This window comes from Strix uralensis, chromosome 11 (genome assembly GCF_047716275.1).
Source record: "Strix uralensis isolate ZFMK-TIS-50842 chromosome 11, bStrUra1, whole genome shotgun sequence".
NCBI classification, from domain to species: Eukaryota; Metazoa; Chordata; class Aves; order Strigiformes; family Strigidae; genus Strix; species Strix uralensis.
In genome coordinates, this window is record NC_133982.1 from 3,642,013 (window position 1) to 3,657,564 (window position 15,552).

The window sequence follows — 15,552 nt, forward strand, 5'->3', positions numbered from 1 at the left end:
TGCTTGGGAGAGGGCAAAATTCATGGGCCTGTGCCCAAGAGACGTATTTTATTTTGCAAGAGCGGAAATAACCCTGTGAAATCTTGCCTTTGTTTTCCCAGTTTCTAAATGTCACCTCTCTTACCTGCAGCAGCCCACAACCAGTGAATAACCTTCTGTTCTGTTTTACTCATTCAGCTACAGTGCTCAAAGCAGGGTGCCGGGAGCACCTCTGGCTGCAAATCACCTACACCAGAGGCTCTGTTCATTGATATTTTCAAAATTGTATTTATTCATATCTTATCCCTTTCTAGGAAGTGTGCTACCCAGAAGGGACACCTTCCTCCATCATTGCCAGGGTCCAAAGTGAGGGGTGTGTGTGGAGGACACTGCTGAAACTCTACATTTTACTTCTCAAAAATTCCATCATGTCAAATGTCTGCCTCACAATCAGTTTGCTGCTGTTCAACAGTGATGAAAAAGCACATCAGTTAGATGTGTCTAACCTGAGCAGTGGTAAAATGAATGTTCCTGTCATTAATCTTAAGAGTTAACCATCCTATAGGGATAATCGGCTATTTGCAGACTCCTTCTACAGCTGTTGTTTGAGGTTGTTTGTAAGCCCTGGAGTACAGACACAGCATGATGTACATACACTTCACGTTTAGAATATTCTCTTAATAACCATAAGTACTGGAAACTTAATTTTTGTTAATGAAAGCTTAGACTGTAGAGCACGGTTCTGCAGCATGTGGTAGCATTTGAGACAAATTTCATGGCATCGGAGCTGCAGAATATGCTTTGAGATGTCAGATGTGCTTATATGTAGAATTCAAAGCGTCCTGCTCAGTGGGTAGTTTTTGCTCAGCTGGATACAAGATCTAAAGGAAATCTCAGTGCAAATTTGCCTTTTTCAACAAGTGAAAGGAAGCCTGCATCTGAGAACATTTCATTTGTTTTCATTCCCAAGGAAACGAGCTGCCTGCAAATCAGTGAATGGGTCCCATAAGTACAAAGGAAACTCCAAAGATGTCAAACCTCCTGACCTTTGGATCCATCATGAAAGGCTGGAGCTAAAACCCATTGATAAATCTCCAGATCCCAATCCAATCATGACAGATACCCCAATCCCTCGCAACTCCCAAGACATCACCCCAGTTGATAATTCCATGGACAGCAATATCCATCAAAGACGGAATTCCTACAGAGGTGAGGTTTCAATGGGTACTTTGACCCTGATGTTTAAAATTAAATACACTTTACTGTATCTGGTGAAATCACTTTATTGTCATATTATTCAGTTACCCTTATCTTTTTTGGTTGTTCTTTTCCAACTAGTGAATTGGTTTTGTGCCTAGTTTATAAGACTCTCTGAAAAGGATGGATCACATGTTGTAGTGAGAAAATGCGTGCCCAAGAGTTAAATCATGACTTTCCCTTGGCAAATACTGGTTAGTAATCAGAAGATTATCTAGCAAGTGTTTCATACTAAACTGCTGAGAGACGTGTGTTCTTTCAGCAGTCAAACACACAATCAGGTTTTGGTGCTTTAACCAGCTACTGCTCAGCTCTTGAGGGTGAGTTTTCACTTGGTGAGTGGTTAACTTGTTAATCCAGCATCTCTTACCCACACACGTGACTCGTTGTGCTGCCACTCACTGCCCAGAGCTGCACTGCCAGAACTTTGTGTTTGCATTATGGCCTGGGGAGTTTCTGCGGTGCCCAGTAATCTTTACCCTAACTGTCCTCTTTTCTCCCTTCTAGCAAAGGATGAAAGAGCTGTTTTTATCAATTATGAGTCACAGAACTGCTTACAAACAGGACAGCCCAGAAATAGAGGAGGATTGAAATCATCTGGTATGGTATCACAGAAACCTTGCTGCAATGGTAAATAACCTTCAGTATTTTTCCTTCAGGGCATGAGTCAGAGGATAGCATGTCCACACTGGCAGGAAGAAGGGGGATGAGGCCCAAGATGATGATGCCTTTTGATTCTCAACCACCTCAGCGTAAGTCAGCAGCCCACCTACCAGCTGGTGTGAAATTGGGAGCACCCAAACAAGCCGTGTTGATACTGTATGCACAGGCACACACCCTCACATACTGCTCTCCTACTTACTTCTCCCAAGTAATTCTGTCATATCTGCCACGGGAACAGTTCAAAGGCAGCATCCTGAATCCCTTATCCTGAAGACAGATCAAGTTAAAAGGAGAGAAACTGAATAGCTGTATTTCAGTGAGCAGGAGGCATGCTGCAAAAGTGGGAAGAGTTAGGAATGTGTCCAACAGTCTGTCTGTCCCAGTCTCCAGCAGCAGCAACTGCAGGTGCTTTTTAGGGAGAGCCTACGAGCCTGGCTGCTTTTTATAGTCCACTCCCGTTGTGCTCTGCCAGTATCCAGCTGTTACGTAGGAACTGTAGCGAGTTGGTAAATCTCTGTCAAGTGGTTCTCCTCGGTTAGTTTTCTCCTCCCCAGACCAAACAGTCGTGGCCTTTTTAGCCTCCCCTCATGAGGCAGGTGTTCCACCCCTTTATCACTTTAGTTGCCATTCTCAGAACCTTCTTTAATTTTACTACATGCTGCTTGAGATTCACAGAGGCCAGAGCTGCACATAGTACCACCAGGGTCTTACAGAGCAAGAAACAGTCCTCTGCCTTGTTCTCAACACCCTCCTTGCTGCATGAGGTACTACATTCTGTTGGCTTTTTTGGCTGCCGTTGCATATTGAGCTAATGATACCAGAGATCTGACAACCATATCTCCAGAAACTCTTTGCTGAATTGTAACTACCAGCTCCAAGTTCAGCATCATATAAGTACTGTTTGGATTATTCTTCCCTCAGTGTATTACTGTACATTGAAGCGATGCTAAACTTCACCTGCCATCTCTTTACCCGCTTGCTCGGTCTTGTGAGGCCCTTCTGGACTTTCTTGCCATCAGAATAGCATTTAACTACCCCAGAGACCTTAATGTTATTGACAAACTTGAAGATTTCTCTGATGGCTTCCATGTCTGGGTCACTGAGAAAGATAATTGATTGAAACCAGTCCCAGCACTGATACCTGGGGAATCTCCTGCTTACTCTCATCTGTCTTGAAAATTGATCATCAAGTCCCTCCCTTGGCTTCGTATCTGTAACCAGCTTTCCATCCATAAAAGAGCTTTCCCTCAGCAGCAACTTAGTGTTTTAACTTTGGAGTGGAGTCTTGTCAGAGCCTTTTTGAAAATTTAGCTCTATTATATTTGCCGGTTCCCTTTATTGACATATTTACTGTCTTGAAACAGATTAGTGAAGCAGGATTTACTTTTACAGAAGTCATGCTTGCTCTTTTTAAAATGACCACGTTTACCCATTTCTGCAGTGACCTTACTCTTATACCGAAACATTAAACATAACTGCATGGACAGCTATTTGTGAAGCGGTTCTTGACCAGCTGCAGCTTACAGTCCACCCTTTTACGGCAAACCATACTTGTTATGGATTTATGCTAAAATGTGATAGTGGCTCAGGAGCAGCTTCAGGAACGACTCAGCTGCTTATCCAGTAGGAGAGGATTAGAGAGCTGGGGCAACAGATCACCTCACGTCTCAGGGCAAGACATCCCCACTTGTGAGCTGTCCCCTAATTTACTGAGCAGAAGAAAAGGCTCTGAAGGAGTAACGCTGCTCATCTTTTGCAAAAGATACCAAAAACCTGCAAAATATGTACAGCAGCTTTACTTTACACTGTGTCTATTATACAAATTTATTAGAACGTGGATAGAGCACTGATACGGGCTGAGGTTTTGCAAGTCTGGCAGAGCAGACTCTTCAAACGAGGAGGATGTCTGGTTTGTCATTTCCTTGTCAGTTAATGATTTGAGCAAAAGTGCTGAACTGAATTTTCATTGCAGCAGTAGAAATATATTTTAATTATTATTATGAAATATTTTAAGAATTTAAACAATGTATCTAGTTTTCAAGTTATGACTCTGAGATGGAATGGGACTTGGCTAAACCTCTGACAACTAGACTGAAACCCTGACTTGAGTACACAAGTAAAAAGTACAAAAGTTAACATGCAGTGACAGAACTGTGAGGCAAAATTATACAGTGCTTATCTGGTCTGAGCTTTAGACTTCCCTGAGCACCATAGCCAAGTAATTGCTACCACAATCTCTTGTGTTTTATGGAATGATTTCAGGCCAGTCCATTACATTTCAACTTTCTAACTTTTTGCTTTATTTACCTGAAGGGAGTGCTTGGTTTTCTTGGCCTCTGCATTCTTTTCAAGTGTCCTGATGACCTGATCAGCTGACTTTGTGAATTTTTGACTATTTCCTTGTTTTACAACCTTTTTACAAGAGTAGTATCTTTTTTCTTGGTTTTAAAAAAAGTAATCTGACACTCCTTGTTTTATCCCGGTTTTACATGTGTGAGGAAGGAGTGGAGGATGCAGTTTTACACTAATAATCTTTACTCTGATTAGTTTGTCTGCTGTCAAATATGGGTGTCTGACAATGGACATTGCAGCTGTTGGATTCTGATGTCCTGTCCCATGCCAGGTGCTAGAACATGATGAATTTCAGGCTTGTGTGACCCCATAACAAATTCAGACTGCAGTAAGTTTTACCTTGCACTGTTACAGGTTTTTTTTTTCCTCTAAATGGGATGCAGCATTAGATGTATGGAGTATAAGACAAACTCGTGTAGGAGCCCGTGCTGGAGTGTGCCGAGTGCTCCACAGAAGCAGCGTAGCAAAGTACCCCTCATACTGTGTTATTCAGTGAGAAAGATGCATGGTCAGTCCCACACAGGATGAAAAGCTGTACAGTTGACACCAGTGATACAGTGGTGATACATATTTGAGGGAGGTAGTATGTTCCAGTTCTACCTTTTGATTGTATTCAAGCTGATGTGCTAATGCTGGCAGATGTAGTTGTGGGTATGATTTTTCCTTGCAGCTCTAAACCCAGCTGTGACATCCCTTTTTGATGCCAGTCCTGCTGTGTTTGCTTGAAAGGCCTGTCTGTTTCCCCCCCTTTATTAGAAACTGCCTTGCCCAGAAAGAACCAACCAGAGACAGACGCAGCTGGCTCGGTGGGACAGGTTAGCATCCTGCACTAAATGTCAGGAAGGATATGTAAGGTCTTCTGGTGCCTTAGGGCTTGAGATTGGTTTTGTGACTTTGACTTTTTATCTTGTTTGCCAAAGCTCTAAGGGCTTCCAGCTGTAGGTTTCTATTTTATAGTAAGTGGACACATTAATGTAATGTCTTTAGATGTGTTTTTGCAGAAGCTACACAGAAAACTGACACTGGTACGTGAGGCCCTTTCTCTGAAAGCAATACAGAGGGCAGGACCATTTAGTGTGCTTGAGTCTGTGCCTGCAGATACCTTCCTATGATTTCCCCCCAGCCCTGTAGCATTCAAATGTAGTTATTAAGCTCTTAAATACTAAATTAGGATAATTTCATATGTGCCATTTTAGTGTAATTTACAATAATGATGTGTGCCTAGTTAGTTCTTCTTTGACAACTGGAATACAAAAACCCTGAACGGATATTAGGAAGCAAAGGACTAGTTCTTTCTCAATGCATCACATTTTTCTTTATCCAGTTCTTCATCTGAACTTTTATCTTCCTTGAAATTAAACAGTGCATCATGATCTTCATTAAGAGCTGGTGGCACAACGTACTGCTTTTAGACCTGTAAAGCTATATGTGGTTTAGGTCTGATAACCCAGCAAAACCCCAGCAGTTTAAGCTGGATGGCTACGTGGCAGGGTAAACTTTCTGGGGACGTGGCTTTTCACTGGGTCAGGTTTTCCCCACTTGCTCACTGGATTCTGCTTTGGATAGTGTTTCAGAGCCACTATGATTTTGTGTTCTTCTTGTCTCTAAGCTTTTAGGAAATGTCTTGAGAGGTGTAGGATATGTGCATGAATTTTTATTGTGGTTGCAAAAACATATAGGCAGTCTCTTACACTAACGTGCATTATGCTTGATAGTGATTGAGATGCTTGCTGAAACACAGGTGTAGACAGTGGTTTCTATAAATAGAAGTAATTTAAATGTTTATGCCTGTAAAATTTTATGCCTTAAAATCTTTGCCTCCTACCTTGCTGACACATAAGAGAACTCCTGGTGTCTCTGATGACTGTTGCCTCTGCCCAGATTTCTGATTGCCAAGCTTTTGTTGTTATTCCCCCATTTGCCAGTTCCCTGCAAGACAAAGTGGCATTTTAATCTTGCTTGAAGCTCTTAGTGAGAATATCTGACTTTGCACATCCCCTTGACAGCTGTCTCCCAGGACTTAAATCTAGAACCTGCTGATTGCTCAGTATTAGAGTTTAGTTACTCTTCATTTACAAGAGGTTGATAATGACACTAGCTTTCTGTTGACATAACTCAATGGGAGAGAGAAATTGTTTATTAGCAATAGCTGAAAGTCTCTTGGTATATTGCCTCCACTGATCAATTCACATATCCTGTCCTGCTGACAGGCAGTTTTCCAGGAAATGAGGAAGTCAGAGGGTTCGGATTTCTTTAGGCAGCCTCTGAGGTCAAACCACATGCATCAATGCAAGAAGTCTTAACTCACCATTATAATGATGGATTTCTGCATCATGTCATTCCTAGAAAGTAACTTTCACATGCAGCACATCTGGAGAATTTCCAGAAAAGGTTCAAAAGAAAATAACCAACCACAACCTTTTTTCTTCCTTATGGTGTTAGTGGTAGCATTTCTCTCCTGGTTTTTGTGTTGAGACTCTTTCTTTTGGATGATTTTAAGCAATTCAGTATTTTATTCTGCTGTAAGAACTAAATTCTGCACACACCTTTCCTGTCAGCTGGCGAGTAGTGAGTTTGTTTTGCTGTCACCACAAAAGGGTGAGGGCAAAGGATGATTTATGTTAAGTATAACATTCATGTGTCTCAAACAGGAAAAAGAAAAAAGCAAGATATAAAAAGAGGGGAAAAACAGGCTTTTGGTTTGAGTGTGCCAGAGCAGAGCTTTACTAAGTCTGCACAGAGGGAATGAATGGAGCCTTTGGTCTCTTGCCCTGCTGTTATCATTGGTCTTGCATTATTTAATTAACCAAAGATGCCACGTTTCGTGAAAATGTTAAGAAATTCAACGACAGCCAGAAATTATTTTGGAATTCGAGCTCATGTGTCTCCGTATCAGGTCTGACATTTATAGCACAGCCTGAAGTACATGGAAGTTCTAAAGGGAGCTGAACTTAAGTTTTTCTCAAGCGTAACAGAAAGTTCGTGACAGATACAGCCAAGAGAGATGCGCTTTCTGCACAGGAAAATGGAGAGCTCTGCTTCTTTTGGGGGTCTTGTCTCTTGGCATGGAGGGAGCTAAAGTGCTGAAGCAGAGTTGGAAAGTTGGTATTGAAACACGTCATCTTGGTGGTGTTGTAAACCTGCTCCCCCGTTCAGTGGCTTTGTGGGAGACGGGAGGGATATGGTGCATTTCAGTACATGTGCATGCTTGTCTGTATGTTAAGCATTTTTCTGTCTTATGTTCATTCACAGCTGTGATTAGTGCTCATCCCATCCATTCACTCGATAACCCTCACCATCATTTCCACTCCGGCAGCCTCGCTTCTCCAACTCGCAGCTATCTCCATCACCAGGTCAGCCCGTGGCCGATTGGCACATCCATGTCCCATTCAGACAGGGCCAATTCCACAGGTGAGATATAAACAATCAGGTAGATTGTGCTTGTAATGGAACAATGAGTGAAACGTGGAAATCAGAGCCTGAAACTTAACTTGGTCAGTCTCCATTGTGGTGTTCCATGAGAGGCAGAGCGGTGGGTTTAAGTACAGACAAAATCCTTGATAGGTTGAGTTTTCTGTAAACAGTTTCTTATGTAGATCAGATATCGATCCTCAAGATATGTGATGATGTCCTTGGAAAAGGAGGCTTAATGTTTTATATACAACTTCAACTAGGAAGATTCCTTATTCTAAAGGTGCCAGCCCTGGAGTCTGAAACATTTAGATTAAATCTAATTTGAGCTACTTAATGTGATAACTTCTTTCCTAATTAGTTGTATTTAAAACAGTGAGGACAAAATTCTAGACTTTGCTACTGAGAGCTGACATCAGTTAATCTTCCTGAAGCACTTGGAAAACTGTGGTGAGTTCTGTGCAGCATTTTCAGGCTTGAAGCACAATCATTTGCAATAGTTTTTGTAATGTCTCCAGTGCCCTGAAAAATTCTGAAGCAAAGTATTGCTAAATTGCATGTAGGTGACATCTTGTAGTGAATTCTGAGCTTCTCTAGTTTAAGGTCTACATTTTAATTAAGGTCCTACAGCCAACAGCGCTGTTTCCTTATGAAAACAATTCGTGAGGCTGCAAATGTACAGGCAGTTGGTATGTTAGAGGCAGAGGTTTCTCTTGTTCTGTTTATACTGCTGAAGTGACAGCTCTCACAATCCACATCTTTTCCTGCATGTGGTCTCTGAGTAGGATCACGATGCCCTAAATTCAAGGTACCATCTCATTGTTCTCCTGGATCAGGGTGGAGCCTGCTGCAGACAAACACATGAAGCCTCTGATTTCATTTTAGCTTTCAGCAAGCAAAGGGTTTTCAAGTCTATCTCAGAAAAAAAAAGTTGGCTCTTCTGCGTGCACTGCAGTGATACATGCTTAATCTATACCTATTTAAGAATGCCAATACTGTGAAACACTCAAGGGTAAAATGAGAATGAAGATTTATGTTCCATGCTGTTTATCTGAGGTCTCGTGACACGTAGCTGTTTCAGTGCAGAACTCTTGATTTGGCATTATGCCTGTGGAATCATTCAGTTCTCAAGCTTATTTTGTTATTAGACAGCCATTGCCATTCACCTTAAAACAGGACAGTTACACAGAATTGGTGTTATTTGCTACACAGGTAGTGAATCTGTGAATTCACTTCTTGGCTTGTAACAGTGATCTTGGAAAAGGTGCTTGCAACCAGTTTTGTTTCCATCTGACCAGAGGACATTTCTATTAAAGAAGATAAACTTTTTGGTTCTTTTGGTCTGTTGTAGAATCTGTTCGAAACACACCTAGCACGGACACCATGCCGGCTTCCTCGTCTCAGACGTGTGCTGACCACCAGGATCCTGAAAGCACCCCAGGGGCTTACCTGGCTAATGCCCAAGAGGAGGACTCGGCTCAGAACCTCCCGACGGCGCACGTCCGTCCTTCCCACCCGCTGAAGAGCTTTGCGGTGCCGGCAGTTCCACCCGCTGGCTCCACCTACGACCCTGCATTGCCCAGCACGCCACTGCTGACTCAGCAAGGTGAGCGGGGAAGGGTGGCAAGACACGCTTGGGAAAAAGGAGATTTTAAGAAGAAAATGAGAGAAGCTCCTTAAGGGGTGGGGGGTAGAGTTGGGCATCAAAGCAAATATGTCAGAGGCTGGAGTGAATTTGGTTGGTATAATTTTCAAGGCTCTTTTCTCTTACGTACATAGATAAACTAGACAGAAATTCAAATTCAGCATGCCATAATTTGAAGTGTTCATTTTCCTCTACTAGAATCCTTTTTATTCTCCTACTTTCAAGAGCTTTCTGAACAGGCAAAAGAACTAATTAACTGAGCCATAACTATATAACAACTTATTTTAAGCTCCTAACCATCCAGTTCACTCGGTGAAGACTGCGTCAATTGGGACTTTAGGAAGAACCCGGCCTCCAATGCCAGTGGTAGTTCCCAGTGCCCCTGACGTGCAGGAGACCACCAGGATGCTTGAGGACTCGGAAAGCGTAGGTACTCTTACACTGCCAGTGGCTTGCTTTGGCAGTGCTTATCAAACTGTGGTGAACCTCTCTTTATATGATACTTGTAAACCTCTTTAGTAATGTTTGCACCGAGACTTTCAAAGGCAGAGGATAATGAGGCTTCTGACTTCCACCAAGTGCCTGTTAACCCACATAAAAAATGTAGTGCAAATACTTCTATGCAAGGCAGTAAGTTCAGAGAAAAAGCACTTAAATTGCAAGTACAAGTAATGCTTTCTAAATCTGAAAATTACTTAAGAGCATACCTTCATTCCTAATTACACGACACTATAAACAGATGCAGTGCTTCCATCTATTCCAGTCCCACCACAAGGCCCACTCAGTCAAAAACCTTCCACAGCATTTTGGCTGAACCGAGGCTGTTAGCTGAACATAGAGTAACGTTCTCTGAGATTTCCTTTCTCGACTCATGCTCAGTGCTTCTGGTTTCTGCTAGCCTACCACAATTACAAGAGGAGGAGAGTAAAGACAGATACCATCTATAGTGCTAGTCTTTTCTTTACAGTACGTAGTGCCTAATGGAGCTCTGGTTTATGACTTGGGCTTCTATACGCAGGCTTCTGTACGGGAGCTGTAGAAGGGCCCTGCACATCTGTGTTTTGCCTGCTTATCTCGATGTAAAGAGCAGCTCTGTTCACAGAGCTGAGGCCTCCAACAGTGCCGTGTGCTCTTCTGTACAGCTTAAGATGTTGTGTTCTCATGCTCGCTTTGAGATGTCATTTATTTCTGTCTGGTTTGCAAGCATACTGTGCCTGGATCCTATTAAAGTCATGCAGCTGCAGCTTCCTGTGCTGCTGCAGAGCATCCAAAGTGTCATTGCAAATGGAAAATGTAGCATTAATGCCAAAATGTTTAAAGTCATCATCCCTAATATGTTATCTAAACTCATAGGAAAGTCAGAACACTTTCAGGGAAAAATGCAACCAACTGTTGGGCTTCTTTGGAAACAGCTTTTAAGAAGTGAGGATGTCTTGGGTGTCAGGCACTGGAAGAGCTATTTTCCTTTCAGATTGCAAGCCAAGAAGTTATTGTATTAGCCATTGTATTACTGTTGCAGTATGAAGAATTTTTCTTTTTTTGTTTCCTTATTGTCGTTTCCTTTTGTCACCCTCTTGATTTTATTTCTGTATGCACTGGTCCAGAAACTGTATGCATCCTTCTGCCAAGTTGTCACTACTACTTTTTTTTTTTTTTTTTTTTGGTTGGTACCAAAAATATACTCATTAGTTTGTTCATCAACAAATTTATCATATTTAAATTTCTTCATTAATAAATTAGTACAACATAAAGTCACTACAGCACACTAAATACTGGTTAAATTATGAGTTCTAAAAATGAGGATTAGGTAGTGATTTGAATTGATTCAGCTTTTTTATGAGAGCCCGGAGGAATGAGTCTGAGTACTTCCAGCTTGCTCCTCTTTAACATTGTCAGCAGTTGGCAGATAATGTGTTGGACAGAGATGACTTTTCTGGTACAATCTAGATTGCTTGGTAAACTGGAAAGTGCCTGCTGCATTCATTTCTATTTAAATGAAAGAAAAGGTTTGTATCTGGAAGCAAAGAAGTGAGATCACAGTCAGGGTTGAGGGTTCCACTCTGGGAAGGCCTTCAGTTTTATGGTACACAGTCAGCTGAGCAGCAGCTTTAATATTAGACTCTAGCCAGAAGGTCTAATAATGGACCTTAAATATATAGAGCAGAAACTATCAAATGGGAGTTCTGTTGCTTCTAATCTGGCAGTAGCAGAGCTGGTATTGCAGTACCACGTGCAGCCTGGCTTGCCTTCTGTGAAAATGACGTTGAGAGCTCAGAGAGGGGTTGGAGAATGCTCCAAGAACACAAGGGGTTGAAAATGGCACAGTACTGGGAACGACTTGGTCAGCTTCATCTCAAAACCTTTTCTAACTAGTTCATGGTATCTATCTATCTACATACCTGCACTGGTAACAAGAGTGAGGATAGCTGTTCAATATAGCTGAAGCTAGACAATTGAGGCTAAAAATGGACTGTGTTTTTAGCAAGCATAATTATTCTCAAAACAGTTTTATTGAAGTGATTCCTTTGACCTTTTTTTCCAATTAAGCTGGGAAGATTTTTCTAAAATATCTACTTTGGTTCAAAGGAAGCTGTTATCTTGAAGCAGGAATTGATACAAGAAAAACAGATAAGATGATCACAGCCTTAAAAATGTGAAACTATGAATCACTATTGCAAAAAGATCTGCACTTAAAATAGAAAGTTGTTTCAAGTTATTAATTCCGGTAACTGTCAGTAAATCTGCTTCTGCTTATTCATGTGTCAGGGTCACAGTCTACACCAGAATCACTGACCATTTCTTCCCCGTTCTTCTTCTGTTCTCCTCTAAAAAGAGCAAGTCACCTTGTCAGTAACTCTTTACATCTCCCACAGAATTACGAACCGGATGAGCTGACCAAAGAGATGGCCCACCTGGAAGGACTTATGAAGGACCTTAATGCCATCACTACAGCATGACCACCTTCACCAGGACATGACTCCAAACAATTTCACAAGTCTTGGGACTCAGCCTTGGAACACAAGGAATTGTACAGAGGAAGAAAAAAAATTTTAAAAAGGAAAAAAAAAAAAAAGAGGGACAGCACATGAGAGCATACACAGAAAGCAAACGAACCAACCAGTGCATTTGTGCTACAGCTGGTCAAAAAGAGCTGACCTTTCCTGTCATCGTCCTGCAATGAAGTCATTGCCAAGTTGAATTCCTTTTACCTGCTGAGACCGTGCAGGATGGGACGCATCAGGCTGAAATCTAGCATCCAGACAAAAGGAAAAAAAGTGGACTTCACATATTTTATTTTTTTTTCTGGTCAGGTTTTGTCTCAGTGGTGTGATTGCCCTGCCTTTTCAGTGTTGGACATTCGCATTTATGTACAATTTTATTTGTGTTTTTATTTTATCTTTTTTTATAAAAAGGAAAAAATACTGTAATAAAAAAAAAAAAAAGGAGAAACTGTTGTTTTCCAGAGCCTAGACTGACGTTTGACTGCTTGTTCTATTGTGTATGAAAATTCATTGCCAGCGTGGGTTGTTCTGTTTTTTATTCTGCGTATAATTATGTCCCCTTCTGGCAGTTAATCCATGGCCTTTTGGGATGCTGCACTGCTATTTGTAAGCTTTTTTATTATTTTTATATTATAATTATTAAAAGCCTGACTTTCTCCTCTCATCACTGTGAGATTACCGGTCTGTTTGAATTGAAATGTAATTTGAAAGGCTTGTTTGTCGCTTTTTGTGCAGTTTCAATATTTTGAGTGGGGAAAAGTAGATGGGGAAGGGGAGGGGATCCAGTGGGAGGTTTCATTATTGTTGTTTTCCTGTCTTTCTACATTGACTCGAAAGACTGAAGAAAATGAAAGCATCTTCTGTAACGTCCTTCCTTGTAACTTCAGCATACTGTGTCTCTGGTTACCGAATTACAGTGGGAGTCTCATTTAAAAACATTAAAAAAAAAAATTCCTCCTGTAAAGTAGGGTTCCTTATGTTTAGATGACACTACAGCTTATTTTGGCAACAGTGCTCTGTTTTGTTGTTGTTAGTTTGTTCAGCACGGAGAGCTTAGCACAGGCAGCAGCGCACGGCGCTTCTCTGCTGGTGGGGCTTAGGTTTGAGCTACCTGGACCTCCCAGAGGCAGAGAACTGTGGACCTCTTCTCATCACCAACGAACCCCATCACACTACCTGTCCACAGGATCCTTCAGCAGCAAGTCCAACCCCAGTGCAATTTCTCTATCCCAGGCCATTTAAACAAGAATCCTTCTCTTGGGGATTCTTCAGAGACATAAGCAAGGCAAAAATGTATTTTTTTACACTTTTGAAACCATTTGAAAAGAAAGACAGTATTAGCGACTCAGGTGCTGTTCACATATCTGTCTGGAAAGGAAGGAAAGTTAAAAGGGAATTCCTATATGAAGGGAAGGAAAAGGGTTTTTTCTTCTCTCCTTGTATGATTGCCTGCCTCTGCCCTGTTCTGTGAGGAGGAATGGCATAAAAAGAAGGACTGTATTTTAGTAAAAAAAAAAAAGCCAATATCCAGCTGCCTAACAAACTCGTGCCATTTCACTTTCAAGATGAAAGGAAACTCAAAACTTACTGGTGATTCAGATAGAGAATCTGTTCCTCCCCAGCAATCAGTGATCTCGGTGGTGACAGTGGAGGACACGCAGGTAACAGGCGTTTCAGGTGCGGGGCGCTGCTGCTCCAGTCCACAGTGCCTCTGCTGCACGGCTGCACCTCTTGGAACATTAAGAGGAAACTGTAACCTGCTTAAATTTAAAAAAAAAAAAAAAAAAAAAAACAAACAAAAACCAGACAACACTATATTTGCTTCATTTACCTTCTTTCATCCATTTGACTAAAGCTCTGGGCCCATTTTCACAGTCCCTGTCACCAAGAGAAGGGCAAGCCAATGAATCATCCTGGGGAGCAGCAGGGGGTTGGGGTGTAGTTTTACTTCCTTTTCCTGGACTCCTTGTGTTGCCATTTCTAGGGCATTTGCTGGGTTTATTTATTATTTGAGGGGGAGAGGGAATCAAATTAATTGGAGCACCGTGGGCCACTCAGATAATTGACATTTGGATTCTTAATACAATTCAGGGCAAAATAAGCTACAGAATAAGTATTTAAATAATAAAATACACCCCCCCCGTCCTGAAAGAGAGGGTGTATGTTTTCCTTTGCCTATTTTTTACCTATACCCAAAGAAATACCATCATACATACACAGTATTCTTAGCTGGTGGGTCTTTGTGAATATTACTTATGTATAACACCATGAATGTTAATATTGTCATTGAATTTGGGGAGGGGGAATATTTTTAATGATAAAACAACTGTTCAAAGTTGGTTTTTTAAGGTTAAACTAAAAAAAACATTTATTCAATTCAGTGTACAATCTGTATTGCACTTTTTCACATTTTAATGCTACGTTTTCTTACATATCCTGTGATTTTAAATTTGGAACATTGTGTATCCTTGTAGTGTCATAGTCAAGCTGTTAAGTGACAGCTTCCCTCAGCGACATTTGGGGAAAAAACCAAACCTGTATATTGTTTTATGATTCTCATGTAGAATAATTTTGAGGACTGCTGTAGACGTCTACCTTTCTGTACAATTTTTTTGCTTTTCTGTAGTATTTGCTGTATACTCTATGGCTTTTTTTAATAACTTCATGTTTATTATTTTGTATTGGACGTCCAATACACTTTTTTTAATCCAATCAAATTCTGGTCTGCTTGAAGAGTTTGTTCTCTTTTTAATTATTCCTATATCTTTTTTTTTTCTTAATTAGTATGGTGACCAGGTTTGGAGTTTTACTCGCCTCTTTTTTTTTCGTTGTGGTTTGGTAGGTTGTGCCCTCTAGAGAAAGAAGAGGAACTGTTGTTCTACCCTGCCCCATCTTTGTGCAGATACTGAGCTCGTAGTGTCTTTCTGGTTAACTCCCCTCCATCTCAGAGCTCAGTAGCAGAAGTATCACCTTCTAACAAACAAGCATCAGAACAAAGGGTTTCAAATCAGTGAAAGAACATCTAACAGTAAACCCACAAATCACAGAAATATAATACTATAATTCTTTGAATATAGCACTTTCTGGCTATAGATTTTAGAGTGCAGTAACTGATATCCTTATTGTTATGCTAAGTCCAGACTCCTTTCACTACTCAAGACTCCCACTGATCAGCCTCTTCTCTGCAAGCCAGCCCCTCCCCAGTTGTGTGTCTCATGTTCTTGGGATCATTAGCCCATTCCT

The 15,552-nt window shown here is 41.2% G+C and overlaps 1 protein-coding gene across 9 annotated transcripts in view; it reads left to right on the plus strand.

The window, feature by feature from the left end:
- NEO1 (neogenin 1) overlaps positions 1 to 15,026 on the plus strand; it is a 210,852-nt gene extending 195,826 nt beyond the window's left edge. For 6 of the 9 annotated variants that reach the window (XM_074880246.1, XM_074880247.1, XM_074880248.1 and 3 more), the window contains 6 exons: positions 950 to 1,188; positions 1,896 to 1,988; positions 7,504 to 7,662; positions 9,014 to 9,268; positions 9,597 to 9,733; positions 12,181 to 15,026. In XM_074880246.1, the coding sequence (XP_074736347.1) occupies positions 950 to 1,188; positions 1,896 to 1,988; positions 7,504 to 7,662; positions 9,014 to 9,268; positions 9,597 to 9,733; positions 12,181 to 12,264 (967 nt within the window). In that variant the 3' untranslated portion in view covers positions 12,265 to 15,026. Of the gene's footprint in view, positions 1 to 949; positions 1,189 to 1,895; positions 1,989 to 7,503; positions 7,663 to 9,013; positions 9,269 to 9,596; positions 9,738 to 12,180 lie in introns of all 9 variants that reach the window. The other 3 variants (XM_074880253.1, XM_074880254.1, XM_074880250.1) reach the window with 2 other exon arrangements.
- Positions 15,027 to 15,552: the final 526 nt, after the last annotated feature.